Raw genomic sequence first — 26295 nt, forward strand, 5'->3', positions numbered from 1 at the left:
AACATCTCCACAAATGAACTACTGATCTTCCCCCCTACTCTCCTGCCCTAAAGTTGCTCTTCTCCAGGGTTCCCGATCGCTTTAAATGGCACCATTGTTCATCCACATGCTTGGCCCATACTACTTGGAGTCATCTATAATTTCCCTTCTTCTCATTTCCAACATTCAATCCATCAGCCAATCCCATTAACTTACCTATAAAACACACCCTGAAGGCAACATTCCCACCCCGCTACTGTCTCCATGCTGCCACACACTGGTCTAGGCCACCATTCATTATCTCTTGCCTGGATTCCTACGTTACTCTTCAAGATGATCTCCCTGCCTCCATTCTCATGCCTTACAGTCTGTTTGCCACACAATAGCCATTGTGACCTTTTATTTAAAAATAGAAGTCAGATCATATAACTACCCTAAAAATCAGATTAAAATCCAAAATCTATACCTGGCCCATATGATCCCTGGTTATCCCTCTAATCTCATTATCAACCACTCTCTTGTATGTTCACCTTACAGCACATCACACATCCTCATTGCTCTTCCTGCTCATTCTGCCATCACAGGGCCTGTGTGCTGTGCTTTCTTCTGCTGGTATAAACATGATTTGTGCCCACACTTCTTTCAGATCTTTCCTGACCATACTTTCTAAACTAATCATCATACTCCTCCCTTGTCCCTTATCCAGTCTTTTCCTTATAGAACTTATCATTATATTCCATTAGGTATCTATTTGTTTATTTAATTCCTGTCTCCTCTAGTAGACATTACCCTCCATGATGGCGGAGGGTTTATTTAGCTTGTTCAGTCTTATATTACTGAGCAATTAAAAATAGTAAGGATTTAATAGTTATTGAATAAATATTCAATTAATAAATATTTAATAAAACAGGAATTGTAAACATATTTGAATAACCGATTTCAAGTAATGGCTCAATTTAGCATCCAGATGAATTTTTTTCAAGATCATGCAGTTTGTCTCCTAATCTACTAATCTCTTCTTCAAAATTTAAGTGAACATTCATGGGCAATAGCTTACCTTCGAGGTTCCCTCTGGAATGCGTTTTCTTTGGCAGTGCTAATCTATGTATTTAGCTTTTGATCATCTAGTTCACTTTATGTAACTAACTCTGACTAATGTGCCAAAAAAGTGCTCACTGTCACTCATCTCATGACTCAGCCTGTTCCAGAAAATGCAAAGATAAAAAAATATTAAGTTCTCCTTGATTCTGGCTTAACATTTTTCATATCCAGGGATGTTTCTCTCTCCGTCTTGAATAATACCTAATGATCAGTAATGTCAATGAAAGCTTGCCTACTCAGGGACTTCACCTCAAACAAGAAAGTATCAGAAAAGCCAAAGTAATGTGTCAGTCTATAACAGAGCAGTGTTCTTTGAAGTTCCGATTTTTAAAAGTTACATTTACTACCTGACTGCCCTTTACTACATTACACTTCAGAGCGGCACAACCAGAATCTCCAGAAGGTGAGTGGACAGGGGAAGACAGGTGCAATTGTTGTTGATAATATGCTAGACATGACTAAGCTGTGCCAGTTAAATGTTCCCAGTGTTCTTAACTCAATGCCTAGATTTAGAAAGTCAAAGACCAGTGCTCCAATTATGTTCAATTACCTGGTGGTATTACTAACCCCAAAGCAGACTTCCTGCCGTCATTCCCCTCGAAAAGTTTCAAAACTGTGTAAGGGAAATGAGGACAACCAAATGAGGCCAATTTGATGTGTATAATCAGAAAGAAGGCATCATTTAAGAAGGAAACAATGCTCTCTCATACGCTAATGATGCAAAGGGCTAGAGAAATCTAAAATCCTGAATTCTGATAGTGCAGACAAGAATTTATTTCCCTTGCACAAGGAAATTTACTATTAGCTTATCAATTTTAATTGTGTGCATGTGTACACATATACACACAAAACCACACACACATACACATACATATATATTATACATATTACATTCTTACTAAGACAATAGTATTTTATAAAAGTTATTTTTCCATAGCTCTTGGTAGACACTAAACTTGAGTTTGCTAATGGCAAGAATTTACTTTTAAAATAATATGTGATATGTCGAATCTCTAAGATATCATGGCTTTTATACTGAAATTTTTCAGAGGATTGTTTTTTAATTATATTCAGCCTAACACACATTTTGGTTGAGTATCGCAGATTCACCAGACCTATATACTCCTTCCGGAAAATCCCACCTAAATGACGGTAAGTAAATATCTCAATACAATTAGCATAAATGCATGAAGACCAAACAGAATAGGAAGGCATCATCTGTAGATGAGAAATTTTGGAAGATGGAACGTGGATTGAGAAGTGGTACCAACTTAGCAGAAACCCAACAACATTTACCATGTAGAAGTCCCAAAGAGGCGGAGGACTGTGGAATGCTGTGGGACTGTGGAAGGCAGGGATCACAAGGAGCTGAAAATGGGAACACTGTTTGAAGACTGGTATGAAGAGACAATTGGACCCCAGGTCCCGTCTCTCCCGCTCTGTGCAGTCAGGTTTCTAATGGTCCACTGGAGACCAGAGATTTATTTTTATGAAGGAAGAGTACCAGAGATACACCAGATATCAAAACTAGTGGAAGGCTGCAATTGAGATGATGATGAAAAGGAGGGATATGAAATGAAAGTCTGCATAATGAACACTGAGATTACCACTCACCCTCCTTCCCTTTTAAATAAGAAGACACATGCTTCCATGATAGAAACTTCAGAATCCTTCTCCTGAGAAACTAGTTATTCTCAGAGAAAAGACCTTAAGATACTCACATTTGTGAGCCCCGGTAAAATGGACAGCTTATTGTTTAATCACTCTACATACAAATTCTTTAGCTGATAAACTTCACTCACAAACTCAGAGCTTCCAATCAGCTTTTTAGCACGTCATGCTTCAAACTGAAGCGAGAAAGAGAGCCCCGAAACCCCAGACATTTCAGAGGGTCTCCTGCATGAAATAGAGAAACCAAAACAAACCATCCAAACAAATAAATGAACAATGATTCAGAGGAAACAGACATCAAGTAAGAATTGAAGGAAAACTGAAAGAAAATAAAAAGCTAACATCCTTAGAAAGAGTAAGAGAAGGCATTATATTCAAAAGATCAGGATGCAATCAAAAAGAAACTCTTGGAAAACAAGAAAGAATTGTAAGAAAATTAAAATATAACAACCAACAAAAAAATAAGTTGGAGGGCTGAAATTGATATAAAAAAAAAACTCTCAAAAGAAAGAACAATAAATCTCTCAAAGGAGAGAACAATAAGATTTAAATAGGAGAAAAAAGATTCAAGAAAATAAGAGAGGAGAATGACTAAAAGAAAGAATAGGAAAAAATGAGGAGGAAAAATTATAACAAAATAACACAAGAAAATTTATTAGACCTGAAGGTACAAATTTCCATTTAGAAAAGGGCTGAGAGCTCAACAATAAATTATAAGAAAAATCTTGATTGTAAAAATCAGATCATTAAGAATAAAGAGTAGATACTACTAAACAAATCTGAAAGAGGGAAAAAAATATATATATTACATATACATAAATATTTATAACTCAAAAGAGCAGATACCAATTAAAAACAGATTTTTCAATAAATGATAGAATAAATTGGAATAATGGCTTAAAAGGTTTAGTTAAGAACGATTTTTAATGTGGAATTTTATATTCAAACTAGTAACTATCAAGATAGAATAAAGATATTTGCAAATATGCATAAACTGACAATTTATCAGAATGCTAGGAATATCTTAGGAAGTTCTCAAGCTAAGATCCAGAAAAATAAGTAGATATACTAAGAATGAGGAATATGTGGGACCCAAATAAAGCATCCAACACAAGTAGTAAGTTAAGGGATAGCCTTAAATGACATCAATTAGGCATAAACAGCATAATTTTATTAAGTGTTTATCAAATTACAATTTAACCAATAGAGTGTAAAAATCTCTACTTTACCACCATCTTTTGAATTAATATTCCCTTTAAAATATTTTACCAATCTGATACTCAAAAATAGCTCACTGCTGCTTTACTTTGAAAGTCTCTGCAAACTGAGTTTTAAGTTTTTTTCCCTTGTAGTTATTGTCTGTTTTCATCCTTTGCTCAAAGAACTTAAAAAATCTATCTCTAGTTTAAGCCAGAGTCGCGAAGACCTGCTTTATTGACTTACACCTTGATATCATGCTTGAATTGAGGGATGTCATAAGAAAGCAAACCCATTTATGTTAGTGTGTTGAGGATATAGCTATTATATTACATGGTATTCTCTCTCTTTTTTTTTTTAAAGATTGGCCCTGAGCTAAAATCTGTTGCCAATCTTCGTTTTTTTTTTTCTTCTTCTTCTTCTTCTCCCCAAAGGTCCCCAGTGCCTAGTTGTATATTCTAGTTGTAGGTCCTCTGGTCCTGCCATGTAGGACATCACCTCAGCATGGCTTGATGAGCAGTGCTAGGTCCGCGCCCAGGATCCTAATCAGCAAAACCCTGGGGCACCGACGCAGAGTGTGTGAACTTAACCACTTGTCCACTGGGCCAGCCCTGACATGGTGTTTTCTGAATGAGAAGGCATGCACTTAGTTATGACGCACCTGAACTATTATCTTTTGAACACTGCTTTACATTCAGCTTTTAATTTTGTTCATGGTTTTTTTTATAGGTAGAAGTTTAAAAAGTATAAGCTAATACATTCAACATTTTCATTGTGATATTTTTCCATTTCTGTCATCTTTAGAAAGGTTATCTTTTCCACTTTCAAATAGGGTAAATACTCATCTTTTCTTCTTTTTTTAGTAGTTTAATTTTAGTACAGTTCTTTAACTTTTTAATCTATAATTTATTTTGATGTATAGTATGAAAAAAAGATACAGTAAGATTTTTTCCCGTATAGCTAATTTATCCATTCATCATATGTTTAACAAAACATCTTTTCCCAATTGACTTGAGATTCTTCTTTCATAATATGTTATGTTCTTTGGATACAGAATCTATTTCAGGGCTCTCTGTTTTGTTCCTTGGTTTGTCTGTTGATTCTTGTGCCAGCAAACATTTTCTAATTACCATAATTTTGAAATTGGCTATGTCCTTTTCCACCCTGCTTCTGGTTGAAAAGATTACTTAGTAAGTTTTTTTCCTGTTTGCTCTTGCTTCTGAACTTTAAAATAATTTTGTATGTCTTAGAAAAAAAGCTCACTGTAATTTTGTGATTGCATTAAATCTATAACTTAATTTGCAATAAATGTCACATTTACAATAATCAGTCTTTTACTATAAAACATACTATGTTTTGTCATTTATTAAAACCTGATTCTCTATGCTGCAGTTATGTTGTTTCTTTCAGTCCTGTATATTCTTTATAAGGATGAATATTTTATGCTTTTCTTTTTTGTGCTAGTGTGAATGCTAGTATATAGGAAAGCAACTCATGCTTGTATGTCTGCTGGATGGTGCAGGCACTGCTGCACTGAGAGCATAGGCTTTGGAACCAGTCAGACCTGTCCCCAAATAACCATGAACCTGAGCCTCTGGTATAATTTCCCTCACTTATGAACTGATTCTTTGTAAATGCTGCTTAGCTCAGGGTCTCGTACTCAGAGGCCCTTAATAAGTAGCTGCTATAATACCTTAGTGCCACCTTGTCATTACACTGTCCTGTAATTTTATTAATTCTAGCCCAGTGGAGCAGTGGTTAAGTTTGCATGCTCTACTTTGGCGGCCTGGAGTTTGCTGGTTTGGATCCCGAGTATGGACCTACACACCGCTTGTCAAGCCATGCTGTGGCAGACGTCCCACATATAAAGTACAGGAAGCTGGGCACGGATATTAGCTCAAGGCCAACCTTCCTTGCAAAAAAAGAAAAGGATTGCCAGCAGATGTTAGCTCAGGGTTAATCTTCCTCAAAAAAAATAAATAAGATTTAATATTTCATTTTGCATTTCCTAAGTATATGAGCAGAGTATCTCCAGAGAACTAACCATATTTCCCCAAAATTTATACCTCTTCTTTCATTTTACATGTGCTACATATAAATTCCCAAACAATATTAAATAACAATGCTGATGATGTTATGTACATAATATCCATAACATTAAGCCATCCTTGCATTCCTGGAATATTCTTCTTTGGTCAAGATGGATAATTATTTTAAGATATTATTGAATCTAATTTCTTAGCAGTTAATATACATTTAGATTTAAAAAATGAAGTTGATCCAAAATTTTTATTTGGTGCTTTTTAAAAAATCAGCTTTTAATACACTAGCTACATAAAGACTTTTCCATTACAGAAATAATCTGAGACTATTTTTGTAGAATTGGCAAAGAGGAAGCACTATCTAAATGTTACCCCTACTTCCCCTTATGAAGTAGGCATTATTCTTATTCCTCTTAGATGGATGAGAAAACTCAGGCAGACAAATGCCAATTAAGTTTCCTGAGGTCTCAAAATGTACTAAATTCAAAAGTCAATACTTTTGACCACTGTGCTACTTACTATGACTTTCAAAAATATTGTCTTCTAATTATATTAAAAGACCACGATTCTGTATGTCAGGCCCCAATTTTGAAGATTCACTCATTCAACAATGTTTTCTGAGCACCTACTATATGCGCCAGTCACTGTTCTAGCAACACGAGATACATCAGTGAGTAGAACAGAAAAACATCTCTGCTCCTGGGAAGTTCACATTTTAGTGAGTAGAAGCCAACCATAAACATAATAAATAAGTAAATGATGTGTGGGATGTGCTTAAAGCAATGCTTAGAGGAGAATTTACAGGTTTATATGTTTACACTAAAAAAGAAAAAAGTCTAAAGTTAATTATCTGTATGTCCAATTTCTACCCTAAGAATCTAGAAAAGAGGAGCAAACTAAATCCAAAACAAAGAGAAGAAAGGAAACGATAGAGGTAAGAAATGAAAAGAGAAAACGAATAAAAGCTAGAGAAAATCAATAAGGCCAAAGGCTGGTTCTTTAAAAGATCAATATTATTAATAACTTCTAACTAGATTGATCAAGAACAAAAGAGAATACATAAATTACCAATATCAGGATTGAAAAAGTGTAATAACTATAGATTCTAAGATGCTAAAAAGATAATTAGAAAATTATAAACAAGTAAAGTATACAGTATATGTCCTTTTTAACATTTCACTACTTCAAATACGATAGTTATCCTTAAGCTTTTCAAAAGGCTGTTTCAAATAGTAGTTTATCTTTAAGTTTTTCAAAAGGCTGTTTCACTATATATTTTTTAACTTTCTAAGAATGAGGAAAAATATGTAATTAGGATAAGATACTTTGCACACATGAATCCTCACCCACCTACATTTGTTACTTCTCATAAATTGTTATTTGTTAAAATAATCTGGGATTTATTTATTTACTTATTTTCTTTAGTTATCATTTATTTATTTATTTATTTATTTTGGAAGATTAGCCCTGAGCTAACATCTGCCTCCAATCCTCCTCTTTTTACTGCGGAAGATTGGCCCTGAGCTAACATCTGTGCCCAGCTTCCTCTACTTTATATGTGGGACACCTACCACAGCATGGCTTGACAAGTGGTGCATAGGTCCACACCCGGGATCCCAATTAGTGAACCCCTGGCCACTGAAGTTGAACATGCGAACTTAACCACTGTGCCACCAGGTCAACCCCATAAAATAATCTTGGATTTAGATCTAAGATATTTCCTTTTAAAATTTTGTTAATATTTGTGGCTTCTTTCAGGATTAACTTTGACATAGACATTCAGTTTTAAAACTCAATTTCTAATAATTATTTAGGCGTACATATATGGCTAAGTTTTTAAAAGCTTAACATTTATGCAGTGCCCTTCTAAATCTTGAATTCATTAATTTAATTCAATGGTTCTCATACTTCAGTGTGTGTTAGAATCACCTGGAGGGCTTATTAAAACAGGCTGCTGGGCTCCACACTCTGGAGTTTCTGATTTAGTAAGTCTGGGGTTGGCCCTGAAAAATTTGTGCTTCTAATAAGTTCCCAGGTGATGCTTGCTGCTGGTCCACAAACTATAGTTTGAAAGCCAATTTATCACTCAGTTATTTAGGACATATATCTTCAATAATATTTTTAAAGAATGATATGTTATATTTTCTGAGCCCTTGTATATCTGAGTATTTTCCTCCTGAATTGACACATGAGTATCATGTGTAATTACCCTTGCTCTTAAAATATATACCACTCCATTTTCTTCCGGCATTTAGCGCTGTTGAGACCATATCTGTGGCTAGCCTAATTTTACCTATCTATTCTTATAATTCAAAATATTTTGAAGAATTTGCTAGGTAAAAGTTTCTTTACTGATTTTTTTCTGATAATCAGTGAATTCTTTCTAGCTATTTTTTTTTTAAATAGCTCAGCTGTGGCCAATCAGTTAAAGTTCTGTGTGCTCTGCCTTGGCGGCCCGGGTTTGCAGGTTCGGATCATGGGTGTGGACCTACTCTGCTCATCAGCCATGCTGTGGAGGCATCCCACATACAAAGTGGAGGAAGACTGGCATGGATGTTAGCTCAGGGCCAATCTTCCTCACACACAAAAAAGAATTTTTAATTTATATCTTTCATTATGAATTAACATAAGAAAAGTGCCTATTAAAGGAATAAAATACAGGAAGTGAGCTTAGAACAGTGACTGGTACATAGCAAGTGCTCAGTAAATGAAAGGTATTACTATTTTTTCTTTAATTATCTGCTGCCCCCCTCCCATCCTGCTACCTTCATCATGAACTCCCGTATGTTCATCACCTTCTCTTTCATGATCTGGATTTCTCTGTCCTGTTTCTCTACATTTTTGAAGCTTCATAAGGCTATCCTCTGCAACACTGATACAAGTTTCCACTGTTTCAATTTTGCTCTGTCATAACAGCAATGTGGATTTTTTTTATGCTACGGTATTTTTACTTCTTTACTGTTTTTCTTTTCTCAACTATTTCCCTATCTGTTTTGAATCTTCTCATCTCAGTCCAATCTGAATTGCCCCTGCTTTTTCTGTCTGCTTGGTTGGGCAAATCCTCTCTTTAAGACTAAAGGTAGACACAGCATTGATGTTCACAGTTCAAAGCCAAAGTGGCAGCATCTAGCAGACCATGGGGCTCGGAGACTAAAGTGGGACAGTTTTATCTTTGGCTCCTTGTCTTGATCTCTGATACTCTGTACAGGTGGAATATACGTAAAACTGCATAATTTCCAGTGAATGGACACTAGGAATCTTGGAGTCTCTAATTCTACTTGAAGATCTTAGCTTATGAGGATTAGAGCTCTTAAACATCAGGCATTGCCTCCAGCTACCTGCACTACTCTTCACAGAGAGACGACATCTTCATTCATTTTGGAGTCTATCGTATGGTACTGCAACAACAGCCATCCTGTTTGCCTTAAAGTAGAAAAAAAATGCTAAATGCTTCTTGCCTGTCTTTATCTATTCGTGGTTAGGAAAAAAAAAAAAAACTGGACCACTTATTGAAAATGATCTTATTATAATAACAGCTCTTTTCATACATCCAATCATATATACATGCTCAGAAATAACAGGTCAGGAATTAGGAGTGGCAAAGAAGGACTTCCAATGATATATCCCACCCCCAAAATTTAATCCCCATAGGTAAAGCTCACCAAACAGAAAGTTAGCGAAAATTGCTTGACAATTACGATAAGTGGCTAAAAGTCAACTTTTTGTCATTCCTTTGAATTTTTGTCACTCTTTATGTCTTCGTATATTTTAATGAGAATTTTGGAAAGTCCATGTGAGGGTCTATTCATTTAAAAATACAAATTATTATTAGAATGATCACTGACTAAATTTAACTTATCAAAGATACATTGGTTCATTTCATTCTCCCTAAAACAAATATCTCGAATTTTTATTATACAAAAGTATTGCATTTTGTAATGGTGGCACTCCCCATATTAAGTTTTTTATTCTCCTCAAAATGGGGACTGAAGATCTTAGGCATAGAATCTCCTGGGATTCCTGTTGAAAAAAGTATATATTCCTGGCATCACCTCAGATCTAATAAGTTAGATGCTCTCCGGGCCCAGGAACCAGCATACTCAACAAGCTCACAGATGACTATTACCACAATAAAGACTTTACTGGTCCCTGCTATATTATAAACTTATATAAAAATGGTGAAAGTAAAGAAAAGTCTTTTGGGAATGATTTAGAATAAGGTACAAGGAACAAACATGCCGATACACACACGCAGTATTTCTACAAAAATGTTACTATACCCTCATCTAGTATAAACTTGCTTTTAAAACAAAGATTTAGTGAGCTAGAAGGCTAAAACAAAAATATATTTCAACTACTCAAACTATCATGGCTAGCCCAATTCATTTCTATTATGTTTTTATTTTATACTAGTTAATAGAGAAATTTATAATTCCATTTTAATATTGGACTAAAGGAAAAGACCAAACATTTGGAACTAGTGAATAAAAATCCAGCACAGAAATAATTAGGACCATTAAACCTTTGGCATCTGCCTTGAAAAGTACATATGTTTCTTTGTGTTATTTCTTAGTATATTAACATGAGAAATGCATGAAGTACAGAGGTTAATAGAAATACTGAGAGGCTTACTAGGCCACTTACAGTATAATTGTGACCTGTCATTATTGTGAATTTTTTTAAACAGTGATTAATCTCAGAGTTATATTTATAGATTATTTTCAGTCTAAATTTTTTTTGTGAAAGAAATACAAAACTGTGTCTCTATATTTTCATCCACAATGTGTTAAGAACATTACAAAAGTACAATAGAGTAAATTAATACAGAATGAGCAGGGGTGGTGAAGCCGCTGTGACACAGTGGTTAAATGTATAGTGTTAAGAGTCAGTCAGCATGAATCCCAATACACCTAGATACCAGCTGTGTAACGTTAGAGAACTTACTTGACTTCTCTGTACCTCAATTTCCTTTTCAGAAAAACAGTTCACTAATTGTGACCATCTAACCAGGTTTTTGTAGTGATTAAATGACATAATATGTGAAAAACTCTTAGCATCTGGGGCATAGTAAGATGGCCGTATTCTAATAGTTACATTTTCTTATTCAGTTACCGAAAACTCACCAGCAAATCAAGATGGATGGAAGAGATTGAGGCAGTCCAATCTCCTAAACCTTCTGATTGTACACTGCTTAATATTAAGAATCAAATGGTGTTTCTTGCATGTCTACAATGTGCCTATAACCTTCCTAGGCTTTGGAGGATATGATGAAGAAACAGCCATGACTCCTGCTTTATAATCCAAACAAGTCAGTCACTAACCAGATGTGCTAAATGAACTGGGAGCAATTTAGGAACATTCCTTGGATCCTTGACTTCTCACCTATACATTTCTTTTTAAATTAATTCATCCTGATTAAAATGTATCATACTATATCATGTCAGATGTGTTCTAAGAGGGTTTCACCTTCTCATTTTATTTATCTTTTGCCTTGTTTTATTTTAAATCAGGGAAAGTGAGAAATGGTATAGTTTCATTTTTCCCTTTCAGAAAGGGCTTAGCAGAGGTTTTCTGGCTCAATTTCTTCCCCACCTCACCACCTTCAAAATGTCCTTCTCTTTCTCCCCACCTAAGGAAAAAGTAGCATCTCTGAATTACTTAGTAGTGCTTTTTGCAAGCTCAGTTGAAATTATAAAGGAGATGATACTGCTGCTGGGGAAAAAGATGGATCTGTCCAAAAAGAAGGTGAGACAGTTGCAGGAACACACAGTCATTTGTAACTGACTGAAGATTACAAAGAAGAAATTAAGAAGGACACCAAAAGTTTCTTCTCAGCATCACCGTTGGACCAAGCCCTCAGACAGTTTATCTAAGTCAGTAAGAAATAAAATTATATATTGCTATATTGATGACAGCTTCATTTCAAGTGAACGCTGCATGCTTACACTTTAAGAAAAATGCCTGAATGCTTCCTGTCATTTTTTTGTTCTTTGGAATGAGTTCAAGAATTTTTCCCTAATTCACCTATTTGACTCAATTTTCCAATATGGAGACACACTGATATAGATAATAAGGGATGGAATTTTGACAATGGTCACAGAACAGTACTCTCATTGATTTTCAAATCCAGATCGAATAAATTTTAGATTAGTAAGTGACATTTGTAGTCTATTAGAATTTAATGAGTATACCATATCTAGACAGAGACCTACCATGGCAGATATCAGATGAAGATATTGATAAAAAATGCTAGTGTTCATCTTTAGAAACAGATCTGAGTTTGAATCCAGACTATGACACATTCTGGCTCTGTAAACTGTGGCAAATTGCTTAGCCATCTGGAGTTTGAGTTTCTAAGTTCATAAATGGACCCAATGATATCCACCCTGGTGGGTTATTTAAATAAGAATGCATATAAAGTGTTCAATACAGAGCTGGGCGCATAAATATCATATCATTCAAAGGTCTTGATATTCCCACATAGCTGCTAACCATTGCTGGAATAGCCAGTGCTGAGCAATGAAAAATTGATGACCAATTTTGTCAGTAACATAAAAGACTGGCAATATAAATTTTCAAATACTACCGTTAGCACATGTTAACTCATATATTGAGATTTATTAACCCATGCTTGAAAATTTTCTTAAAATTGCTGGTGCTACTTTAAGAGACATAGTTAAGTTCATGTAAAAGGGAAAACCAAGGTACTGCTTAGGTATCATTAAGTTGTATGAAGATTAGATGAAATAATCTAGTGGTCTTTCTTATAGATGTATGTACACCCAGTATTGCAAATCACACATAAGTATGCACACCATGGGTAAACTGATTTTTTTTTTTTTAAAGATTTTATTTTTTTCCTTTTTCTCCCCAAAGCCCCCCGGTGCATAGTTGTATATTCTTCGTTGTGGGTCCTAGTTGTGGTATGTGGGACGCTGCCTCAGCGTGGTCTGATGAGCAGGGCCATGTCCGCGCCCAGGATTCGAACCAACGAAACACTGGGCTGCCTGCAGCGGAGCACGCGAACTTAACCACTCAACCACGGGGCCAGCCCCTGGGTAAACTGATTTTAAGGGGATTATTTACTAGATCTCCAATTCCCATATGTATTATTTTATATGCCTGAGAAAGAGTGCAGTCAAAACATCATGCTGGTTCTTCTGTTCCCAACTTCTGTGTATCAACAGTGCTGTCCATTTTAGGAAAAAAGCATTGTCCTCAATGATCTCAAATATTACAATGACCTATTGCCCTACAGTGTAAAAATTCTGAGGTACCAAACAAAATGATAACTCAAACTAGTGTTGTTGGTTTTAAGGAAGTGACTTATGATTGGGTAACAAATATTTTTGCAAATTAGGTGACTTCCAAGTTACTGCTTCAAAAAAATTGAAAGAGGAGCTCATCAAATTGCCTAACTGTTTTGGGTGATGATCACTAAGTAATTTTTAGTAATTTGTAACATGGAAAGTATTCAAAAATCTGAGTGAAATGACCCATAACAAAATTCCTTCCAGTCTCCTTTAATTATTTAGACAAACAAGGATTTTCAGCATTCACATCTAAAAAATAAAAGTAGAATAGAATGATGCTGAACCCTAACATTTTCAGGAATAATATGCATCAATGGATACATGATCAAATTGTTTCAAAAAGCCATTTTTTCTCATTAAGAAATGGATTTCCAATAAAATTTACTTTCATGTTGGATAATCATCACTATTTATATTTATAGTATGATAAAGTATAAATTATAAATTGTAACAATATAAAACAAAAAATTTATCATTAAAGCCTTAATGCATAAATTTTAAAAACATAAACGTTCACTTCTAGACATACATTTTGTTAAGAGAAATTCAATAGGGTGATCCATTAAAGATGTTCAACCTTAAAAATATACGAAATCAGGATAAAATCTGGGGAGGAAGCTGATTGGAAACACTAGTTCAAGGGGAAAGAAATGATGTAAAACTTCCAACTATTATTTCAAGCTTGCTAATATAATTTTAAAGAAGTGATGATGGATATACAATCATTGTGCTATTTAGACTCTATTAGATTTATTTAAAAGAGTGAAGTAGTCATTTCATTTTAAGAATTAATATTTGCAGCATGTGGGAGATTATGTCTTTTGCTCTCACTTAAACTGGTGGCTAAACTTTGCGGGGTTGACTTAAAATGGGTGAGAGGCACATAGTTCATAAATGTTTTTCTTTTGTTTGGTTTTGTTTTGTTCAAGATTGGCACCTGAGCTAACATCTGTTGCCAATCTTCTTTTTTTTTTCGTCTTCTTTTTCGCCCCAAAGACTCCCAGTACATAGTCGTATATTCTAGTTGTGAGGGCCTCTGGTTGTGCTGTGTGGGATGCTGCCTCAACATGGCCTGACAAGTGGTACCATGTCCACGCCCAGGATCCAAACTGGAGAAACCCTGGGCTGCTGAAGCGGAGTGCACCAACTTAACCACTTGGCTATGGGGCTGTCCCATATAATTTTTTAATGTAGGGTATTTGTGAGCATAAAAATTTGAAGAACACTGAAGTAATGTGTGCAAAATCCTTACACCCATTGAATCAGTGCTGGACTCTCAAAAAGCATAGTAAGTGAAGTTAAGCTGGCCGTTGCCTCCTCTATTTCAATCCAAACTTTTCCTGTATCCTGACTCCTGTATCATCTTGGCAGTTTGCACCTTTGAGTATCAGATACTGCAAGGATCTCTTAAGGGTTCACTCTGCCCCACAATTAAGGATCTCTTGGAATTTCGGGTGTAGTTTGCCATCAGACATTCACATGGTGCTAACTTGTTGGTGCTGCATACCAGGACACTCCATCCAGGAAGGCTGCAGGCAGCTTCTTTCCATGGTTGACAAACAGTATTTCAAACAGGCTATAAACATGACTTTGGGAGGCTCTGGGTGCATAATGTAACTATGGCACAGACACTGTGCATTGAAACAGCTTATCCCCACAACATTGGTTTTCTCTCTTCTACTGATAAAAGGATACCATTGTTTGGAGACGACAGAAAAAAAAGTAAATGAAGACAGAAAAGAAGGAGGTGACCAATACTGTTATCTCCTACATTTTAAATTCTGAGAACTAACCAGGTTCAATGATATATAAGTGCTTATTCTAGAAGAGAACTGTTAATATTTTAATATTTAATATGTCAGTATCTATACAAAGTCAAAACAAAAACCAATATTTCACAATTGTGAGCTTAATTTTACCCTTGTCTGTCTTTGACATCTGTGTCCTTTTCAAAGGACTACTAATATCCGTAAGTTGTCTTTAGTAGCACTTAGAATGGACTCTCTTTGCATAAACAATGCTTTGCATTCAACATTTAATCTTAAATGGAGTGACATATTCTTTCTATTCTGAGACCTCAAACACTATGTTCTACTACTTTTCCTAAGAATGAATTCTGACTGTATTTACTACAATTTGTTTTGGATACCTAGCTATGGGCAGAGATTCTGCATTTATTAATGTAATACCATGATTCTCTAATTTTACCATTGATTAAAGCATTTGACATTGTTTTGGAAAAAAGACGTTCAAACCAAAATGCTCAATGACACTACCTTTCCGTCATCTACTGCTTAATGCAGATTCTCAGGCCCTCCCAGGTTTATGTATCAGAAACTCTGGAGGAGAGGTCCAGCAATCTGCAGTCTAACAAGGCCTCCAGGTTCTGGTGCATGCGTAATTTTGAGAACCACTGATCTACTGGAATCTCACCTCACCAAAAGGACTTCCTTAACTAAAAATCAACTGGAGTTTAGAAGTTAAATAAGAATATTTCCCTTATCAACATACATGAGTCTGTATACATAAAAGAATCATACATATAAGTCCTAAGTCCAAAAATTAAGGGTTAATCTAATTTTTATTATGTAATCCAGCATTTACTTCTAGTGTGTTTCAAGATCTTCAACTCCTGAGAGACAACGACATTTTGATAGGTCGCTAGATGTTAGGGATAAACGTATTGGGCTTTATAGTAAGAGCGATGCTAGAGAGTTTGGTCTGATGCTTAGGGATTTAAGACAACGAATGGATAAAGATGGTGAGGAATCTCATTCTAGTCATGCCCTCCTTTCCTAATTTCCCTTTTCACTGTTTGGTCTTCTTCCTCTTTTCCTTAGGGAGCCAAGTGATTGATAGCCTAATCCAATGGCTGTGTTACAGCTGCCTCAACTAGGACCCTTTTCCTTATCATTAGCAGTTAGCCTATGGTTAAATTCACAGCTCACTGCTTGGTACAGCCCCTGAGATTTAAGGGTCTGGCCTTTAGAAAATATTTAACATAAAACTGAAATCTTGACATACTGAGAACTCAGTTCTCTGCAAGGCTTCTTTAATTAATCCAATGTAATGTACCATTGTTCTGTATGAGACTATGACATGGTGAACTGTTTCTGAAGCTTACAGAGATGTGTAGTTCTAAATTAAACAGTCACTGACGTGTACCTACACTGATTTTTTAGTACAGTAGATATGCATGAATCTGTGAATATTTAAATTCAAGCTCAAACAGTGACACAATACTCCCTAGTTTTACTTTCATAATAGAACATTTTTTGATTAATTTCAAGCTTGAAATCATTCTTTATGGAAAAAACACACACAGAGGAAAGAAATTTAATAATTCATTAGCACTGCTGCAAAGGTAAGTTTTCTTAATATGCTTGTCAGAGTCCTTTGGTTTATAAAGTCTATCAAATATTTTCTTAGGAGCTGGTACAGACATTAATTTATTTTCCTAATTCTGAACAAAGAAAAAACACATGATATCCCGATGTCCATGAATTTGTTGGTTCTTAAATACTATTTGATTTTATCATTAATCTGCGGGACAATAGTTATTTTAAAATACCTTAGGAAAGGATGTAGACCTTGATGTATGCTTTAAACCTTTGCCCTTGCTCCAGTCCGTCGATGAGCTGTAAGCATCTATGAATATGGCAGCTGAGTCCCAGATGAAAAATTATGCATCTCATAAACTGCTATTCTGCTGAAATGTCAAGCCAAGGCAAGGCTGTACCTCAAACTCAGCACTTGGCATTTTCCTTCTGTCTGCTTTGTTGCCATGAAGCAAACATGAACAGTGAGGATTTGTGTAGGGCAGGTAGCAGGCGAGCTCACTGTCAAAAATCTATTATTAGGGCTCTGATCTCCTGCACAGACCAACGACGGCCAAACAGTGAGAAACTCAGGCTCCAGGAAAGGCAATATAATGCAAAAGGAGATTCTTTGGGAATCTGTATATGAATATATTCAAATGAGCATGATTTAAATGAGAATCATTCTAATGGTGAGCGTCTCTCAACCAAACTGATAATTTATAATGAAAATTGTAATTCAGCATCTTTATTTGATATGTCTACTTTTGACTGTTCTGCAGATATACTACATATATTTATATAACAAGGTCTTTAATAATTTGATCAAATTTGTGATAGTCTAGGAATGCTTTTACATATGTGAATAATAGCCTAATTTTTTGCATTATTTTGGTACACACAAAAAATAAGAGATGAGCAAGTACAAAATGCAAGGCTCTCCTTTTAATTATTCTTTTTGGCATGATTTATCACTGCTTTTTTATTCATTTAAATATTATCTCTATCTATCAGGTTAATTTAGACATTTCAGTATTAAAATCTAAGCTGTTATTGATAAAGATAGTTAGAATAGATAGCTTAAATTTTATGACAGATAGTAGGCGTGTTTTTCTAAAAGGATTTTATGCATCCATAATCATGTGATTGACACATAAAAAAATCCAGCCCATTAAGAACTACTTCATATAAAAAAATACCAATACTGGGGGCAGGCCCCGTGGCCAAGTGGTTAAGTTCGTGTGCTCTGCTTCGGCGGCCCAGGGTTTCATGGGTTTGGATCCTGGGCTCGGACATGCCACCATTCATCAAGCCATGCTGAGATGGTGTCCCACACACCACAACTAGAAGGACCTACAACTAGAATATATAACTATATACTGGGGGGCTTTGGGAGAAGATGAAGAAATAAAACCCCCAATATTGCATTTTATGATTTAATTGTAATTTCATGATTTAATTGTAATTTAATTGTAATGTACAATGTAAGAAGTTAAAGCAATCCTGCCAAAATCTTCAATTGTTTGCACTGTGAAATAGTTATTCAAAGCAAAATGTTACTGAAAGTTCTGGGTTTCCAATCCATTATATGTTTTGCCATCTTCCCAAATTTACACTAATAAATACATCAAAATAGGTTTAAGTTTGTGATTGGAGTGGGTTACACTGGACGTTTTTTTTTTTATGTGGGGTCCAGTAGCTAAGCGCATGAGTCACTGCATGGTCCCTATGATTCAAGCCTAAGTAACTGTTTTAAAAACAAACAAAATTTGCAGGGTTGAGTCAATGCTTAAGATCCTTTTCTTTAAGCTACTATATTGATTCACTCAAGTTTTCTAAACCATACACTTTGTACTTCCGGCCCGACTCTGGCACAGAGTTACAAATTACTAGAGGAATTTCTAACTTGTATTTTCTTTTGTTGGTATTTCCCATGCTGCCATTACAAGGAAATCATCTTTAGGAGGCTTATAACCATAAGAGCTCAGTCACAGTTCAGTGTCCAATAGCCCACAAAGCTAGACTTCAAGTCATTCATCATTTATTTGTAGAATGTAAGAGCATTTATGTAGTGTGCCATTACCATTTGTTGAGAAATACATAACCATTTCTTAAACCGTCTGTGATATCCTACATGTGAATAGCACACTTGGATTCCTGAAACAGAGATTAAGTCTTGAGGGTAAACTTTAATAAAGTTTATAAGTAGTAATATTGAATAAAATGTTTTCTATTGTTTTAATTAAGTTGATACAGAATTAATACTATCAAACGAGCATCCAAAATTTGAAATAAGAATTTATTTTTTTGATAAAATAAAACAAATTTGGCAAATATAATAATTTAAAACAATCAGTTAATTTTTTAAGCTTGTAGGAGTAAATTATATTGAGCCGAAAGCATCTATAATCATTTCAAAGCACCTTCTGCAGAGAAATTTCAGAACTTTTCCCTATGTGTGGGTATGTGTGTGTGTTTATATGTATAACAAACAAAATACGTACAGGGCAATGTAATATGCCCATCCCCCATTAATAAAAAGAAGCATTTAAAATGCAATAAGGAACAACAACAAAAACTTCTTCAAATGAGTTTACCCCACTGAAAGATGCTTGATTACTGTTTCTCCTGATGCAACTGTAAATGAATAAAGGTTATCCTTGCGGAGTCAGTTGCAAAAAAGACATATCTTTATTTATACCATGCAGGACTCATTCTTAACCATCTCTAAAAGAATCTTATCCATAGGGAGGACTTCATGTGAAAATGTTACATCACAGCTGGATAATGCCATTTATATAGATGATAGTAATCACTCAGTTATCGGCTATCTTAAGACACCCTCGTTATTTGAGGACAAGGTCAAGAAAAAGGTCAAAATTTGTAACTAAAACAAGAAAAAAATAAACCAAAACTAGGAAAAATAATGAGTAATTATGCAAGGACTGAGGGAATAAATGTTAATGATGAGATTAGTGTTTCTTCCTATCAAATAAATAAAACCATGCAATTCCCCCCACTCAACAAAAAGCAATAATCTACTCAACTGTGTGATGATACATGAATAAACTGCTGTTTGATGTTAACAAAAGTTTTCTGCATGGAGTCTAGAAAAAGGAAAGTTAGGTGGTAACAACTTACAGTATCAAGTTTCTATTATCCAAAGGAAGGTAGAGAATATTGATCCTTTAGAGTTAATGATTTAGACATAAGTACTTGTATGGTGGATAGCTTTATTAGCCATCCTAGTTTCCTGAAAATATTTCTTATGAATACCGAACAGGCTTTCTTTTGATACTGTTCTCACTATGAATTCACCTTTAATTCTATAACTCAACCTTTAATGGCCTCATACTGTGAGCATGAATCATACTGGATATTCCTCCCATAATTGAAATTCAGGTTTATAAATCATGCTATTATGAATTTGGTTCGTACATTTTGCCACCTGCCCCCATTCCAATCAAAAATAAGTTGGAAAGATACAGTTTCTAAAATAATAAAGCTGAGGATGAGACCTTGGAATAGATCCTAACTCTCCCTCTTGATATAAATTTTAAACTACAAGGAGCAGAAGTTACTGTATTTAATGACTTCTATAGGCTTACTGATTTATTTTATTTAACGAAGGGACCTCCCTTTAAGATAACAACTTTCGGACTTTTTCTGAAGTTAACCACAATGAAAAATGCATTTTACATCATGACTCAGTATAGAAATGAATATGCATGTGCATATTACATGTATAACTGAATGTATTATGTGTATAACTGAAAAAGATATTTGATGAAACAATGTTTATCCCAACTGTATGCAAAGAATTCTGACGTGTTTTCTAATCTAATTCTTTAAAAACATTGATTATAGTTCATTAAACGATTCGATAGTACACATGTGAGTTGAGAACAAGTTTGCAAAACCCTGCTGTAGAGTACTCTAGAATGCAGACTAATCATATTTGAAATAATTCAACTGACATCCCTTACCTGAGGGTCTGTCTACCCAGTGCTAGTCACTGCTCCTTAATAGCTAATGTGTTTTAAAAGAAGGACATTAAAGAAATGTTATCGTTTTTCTATAGCACATGCACTAACCCACGTACCTCACTATTTCCCCATTTAAACAAAACAAAACCTTTTCAAATAGCGAAAATCTTATTCTGAGAAAAAATAATAAAGACTGAATAAAGAGCTAGAGAAGTCCTGAAAGCCATATTGATAATACTAGAAATGGTATTTAGCTATTTTGATATTTTCATCACTCTTGTAATTTGAAACCATTATTATTTGACACAATTTTGCTAGGCTAAGTTTTGCTATAACTCATTCTGAAGGCGCTCTGTTATAGAACTTGTTTCTATCCTGAAATATATTATCATTGCCTCCTTAAAATGCTTTTCAGATTCTATTACCTTTAAATAAAAGCAAACATTACTCTAAAGAAGAAAAACTCTATTAATTTTGTCAATCTGGAGAGGGGCTATTTTCAAAACGGATTGTTTAACGTGAAGGGACCTTAACATGGAAGCTATTAGAAATGAGGTACAAGCCCTTAAAAATGTTAGGGACTTTTTCTTGTTTAAAATGAAAGTTCCACCCAGGCTTAGCAAAGCTTATAGCCCAAGTGGATATTTATATATGAATTTATAAATCTTAGAAATAGAGTTTTATGGAAATATTAACAGGCCCTGAGGTATGGCTGAACTTGTTTTCAGGTACTGCTATAATTTCCAGTGCACGTATGCTTAAAGACTAAGACACAAAAGACTTTTCCTAATGCTGTATTTTCATAGTTTTATTAGACTGAGTTATAGTATGAGAGAATATCCAGAAATTGCAGCTTAAATGAGAAAACTTGAATGGTGTTACTTATATAAAATACTACTGCAATAGTTCTTTTATTAATTTTTAATGTTCAGCACCCTCTGCGACCTCCTTTATTCTCTTGCTGTCAACATGGCAGGCTGGAAAAATTGAAATGGGCTGACAGAAAACATAGTGCACGTTACAGCCCAACTCTGGAGGCTCTCGACTCTCTTTCTGTGGCACATGCTAACGTGGTCCACGTTATTCTGCATTACAATAATCTTAAAGGCCCTGTTTGATAGCTCCTGATAAAAGAAAGCTGTGTCTGGACCCTGAGCAGGTGCTCCTTGTCAGACTTCCTCTTTCTGACATTGCAGGAATGGGAATGGCATTCAATTAAAAGCAGAATGCAATCTTTTTTTCTAATCATGGCTTAGAGACACACTTCAAGCTCTCAAGACATAATACCTCAGCATGGATAGTGCTTTATTTGTGTCTTTCCAGCCTCTTCCAAAAACACATTTTGGTCTGATTCTGCAATGCGTTTCTTAAACAGTGGGACACTGCTATGTTATGTATATTTACCACTGTCTCTATCACCAAGGAGACTAATCCCCATACCAGTACAGTCAAGAACCACACAGCATTGTCTTTGCAAGACCAAGTTTCATGTTGTCACAGCAACAGAGTGCACAGAGCGAAGATACTGAATGGGACTTAGGGATTAAAATTTCTCTTTCTGTTTTAAATGCAAGTGTTCAGTGATGAGAAAGGATATGCAAAGGTGTGGGGTCTGCAAATGTCTTGTCAGCTGAAGCTATAAATGCCACGGTTTAATGGTTTGTTGGAAGCAGTTGTGAAAGCAAGATTTTTTTGAAGAAGGTAGATTTCAAAGTTGTAGGAAGACTAGAAACTAACCCAGACTATGAAAAAGATATGATAATCAGGGTGCTTATATTTTTCTCTTAGAAGGGCATGGTGTTAGCCTTTACTAATAAGTGACAAGACGATTGTGACAATGAGAAATTCTGAGGAAAGCACAGAGCACAAGAGAATAGAATTTGTGTAAAACCCTATCTCAGTATTCCCTCATCTTGCGCTATCAGTCACCTGAGCCTTCCCACTCAATCTGCTCCATCTGTCATGACTATTAGGAATTTTGAGCAACAATGAGATAAGAATTTGGGATCAGAAAAGACATGATACACTTGCTTACAACACGATCTCCTGACTTTTCAGCAACGTCCAAGGAAACAAAACGCAAGGAGAGGGAACACCTACCAGACACTCCTCCATATGTAGTGCGCTTCCCAATGCCCACTGCAGGCCAGGGGGTGCCATCGGCTTTTAATTCCATCAGACCTGAGACAGTGTTGGTGGCTGTAACACCATCTGCACCACCTAGGAAAAACACATCAACATTTACCTGTAGTTCTTACAGAGAAAATGGTTAAAACCCATTCAAACCCCACAACCTAGGAAAATGCACACTCTACTTTTTCTTGAAAATATTTCTCCACCTCAAATGTCTTCACCAATTTCACTCCTACAATTATGCTTAAAATGCTAGACATAAAAATTTTTAATTACCACCACTTCATTTTTCCAATTATTATACAGATTTGTGAATGCCCAATGTTTGTATTCAGTATTATTTTCCAGGTAATTTACAACGTCTTTGCAAATCAGGATGCAATTTCCATCGGAGAGAACACAAGCATATATGATTTACTTATTTGATAGATATTTATTAAGCATAGGTTTAAGGCAGTGTATTAGGCCCTATCAAATATAAAGGGAACTCATAAGAAATTTCACACTGTGCAAGCTGGTATCTTTTTTTTTTACTTCATTAAAGGTTCAAGTGCTGTCACTGAATTGTTACATTATGAATCATTTATTTTGGAGTGGTTACTGTGACTGTGGTCTTGTTTCATAACTCTTCGTGTATGAAACAGGTGTTTATTAGGGAAAATTATAAATATTCTTGTTTTCCCAGGCTAAAGTTTGGAGTCCGTTTACTAGCTTGCATCTAGGTGTGAATCTACTGCATTTATGAGATCAAATGCTCAATTTAATACTCTTCTTAAACTCCAAACAAAGATATACACATATATTTGTGAATAAAGATGTACTTTCATATGGCTACATCACTCAAGTGCCTACTTACATAACTAGGCAACTGAGGCAAGTCCAGTTCTTACCTTCTTTCGCAGCTCTTGCAATGCTTACGATATCAGTGACATTTGGGGTCAATTTGGCAAAAAAAGGAACCCGAACAGCTTGCCTAACCCAGCGACAGATGTTCCGCACCAGCTCTGGATCCTGTTCAAATAGGTCAGTTAAATATAGAATATAATTAAAGAATTGCGATCAAAATGTGTACCAGAACAACAGCAAAGCTGGAGATGTGCAAGACAAATCCAACTTGACAATGAGCTACATGATATATTTCTCAAATTCCTCCTCAGTATTACACCTAGACTCATTAGGGAGCTAAGGTTAACACGCTTCAAGTGAACTGCAAATTCATCACATAAAGGTTAAATTCCTAAAGGCAGCCTTTGGAAAATAAAATTACAAAGACCCAAATGGAAGAAAGTATTTCCCATGTCACTTAATAATATCAGGAATAAAACAAAAACTTCTGGTGGGAAGTTTGGGAAACATTACAGAATTTCTGGTGGCCTCATTGGCTTAAACGTAATAAAAAATACTTAAATTTCTGACTCCTGGGTGAATGATATTAAATCTGAAGCTTGTTGTTTTCATTATTAGAAGACTTAGTCTCGTTAAAGTGCCTTCAAAAGAAAATTTGTGACTTTCTAATCAATCAAATTCTGATATATAATATATACTAATACGGAATAATTCAGCCTTGGATTATACACGAGCTGATCAGTAACTTTAGCTTACTTTTGTAAATGTTACCAAGATCTGTGCCGCACTTTTCAACATTCATCTACTTGAAAGAATTGATCAAAATGACAAAAATGAAATAAAATATCAAATGCTCATTTTTAAAAGTAAGGAATAGACGTTTTCCTGAGCCTGTTGCCTGTGATTTTTCAGGCTGCTATTTTCTCATGGGACAAGCATCATTTAGAGGGCAATCACCTATCCTTTCCACTGAAAATAACCCAGCTGTAGTAATGTTCTTTGATTTCAACACATACAATAGTCCTTTTTTTCATTACTCTTAGTGCAAAATTTATTCTGACAGGTACTGATAATGCGCTTTGAAAAATTACCTTAAAATATGAAATAGCAATTCATTATTGAACTTGGTAATATTATCTTAGAAAGTTAAAATGTTTTTTTGAATAAAAGAAAAACTCAGAAAAATATAGACATATATTTAAACAATGAAACAGAGGACAAGTATATCATTTGTAATTAATATTTTTAAATGTAAGAAATGCAAGAAGTTGCTCTTTGCATTTTAACCTTTCAAATTCTTTTAAGATGAGATTTCTAACGTTATAACCTTTAGAAAGAATCTTTTCACTTAGCTTTAATGTGTCTTGATCTATCATCTTGTATTACTTTAAAAGTTACACGTTTATGTGCTAAGATACTGCAATGAGGTAATTTCTGTTGATGGTTATCATTGCTATTCAGCAAAACTAATAATTTTAACAAGAAATCTTTGGATTGGCTTGTTCTCTTTTCAGAACAGTAATTTCTTCATTAAACATAAATATTTAAAAAAGCACTATATGGATGCTGTACAGGGCATACTGTGCATTATGAATAGTAAAATCTAGAGACTTAGCTGTACAAATTCTAACTCATGAAAATGGAGATCGGCCCCTGCCCATGCGATGTTCATGAAATATTTATAACCGCAGCATTGGCATTATGAAGGCAGTTGCATCTTTGTGACTTTCATTTTTAAGTTATGAATTTCCATGGGACTTAGCCTAGAAATGACAGTAACTCTAGATGATATGAATTGCATGTCCTTTGTGAAAGCTCTCTTTAAGGTAGAATTTGACAATAATTTAAAGATCACTTGAATTGCATAATACATGGAAAGTAGCCTGATAAGAATTACTGAAACAAATTTAAAATATTATTTGGTTCCAATAGAGTAAACACCAATAATCTGATATAGGCTTCTAAGTGGCTTTCAATACTATTGACCCTCATGTCTTTATAATTTACTTTGAACATTTGTCATACGTTTTTCTGTTCATTCTCACTAGTTGAATATTTTAAATGAATGCCTTTTATCCATTGTTTAACAATTTGGAATTTGTTCAAAGTTTTTCAGTTTTTAAAACAAATATAATCCCTTGGCTGCCGCCATTTTCTTGAATCATCTGTCTCCATTTTGAGACACCATAATTTGACCTTCGTATACTTTTATGAGTAAGGTTCAGGGTGTTGAGATAGCTATTTCTTGTCTTCATACTTGGTCAAGCCCGCTGCAGACCAATCCTCACACCCAGTTGAAACACAATTTTATTACCTGAGAATTTTAAAAACAACCTCTGACCAAAATTATCATGAAAATTAATGAGTACTATGTAAATTGCAAAGTTTTGTTTGACAGGCCTAATAGGGGATATTCTAATACAACTAGAAATGTGATTAGGCTAATAACATGGTAAAATGAATCTGCATACTTTGGGGAATTAAAGGATAAAATATAACTATTCACACTTTCCTGGTTTCCTCGCACTTTTGACGTGAATGTTCAAGATATAAAAGTCATTAATAGTGTTTCTCCATCTTGACCTTCTCATTTTCTAATGACAGCATCAGATGGTGTTGCCCTTCCTAACAAGCTAGTTTTTAGAAACTTATTGAAACGAAAAAATTTTAGACAATTTCTAATTCCTCCCAAAATCTTCAGGATAGGAAA

At 34.9% G+C, this 26295-nt stretch overlaps 1 protein-coding gene across 1 annotated transcript in view; it reads right to left on the reverse strand.

Moving 5' to 3' along the window:
- The window catches only part of DPYD (dihydropyrimidine dehydrogenase), a 764091-nt gene that overhangs the window by 181228 nt on the left and 556568 nt on the right, over positions 1-26295 (reverse strand). The window contains exons 17-18 of the mRNA XM_046645669.1: positions 23630-23750; positions 22707-22826 (exon numbers count right to left, since the gene is read on the reverse strand). Coding sequence (XP_046501625.1) covers positions 22707-22826; positions 23630-23750 — 241 coding nt within the window. The remainder of the gene's footprint in view (positions 1-22706; positions 22827-23629; positions 23751-26295) is intronic.

The sequence above is a fragment of the Equus quagga genome, chromosome 18, assembly GCF_021613505.1.
Source record: "Equus quagga isolate Etosha38 chromosome 18, UCLA_HA_Equagga_1.0, whole genome shotgun sequence".
Lineage (NCBI taxonomy): Eukaryota > Metazoa > Chordata > Mammalia > Perissodactyla > Equidae > Equus > Equus quagga.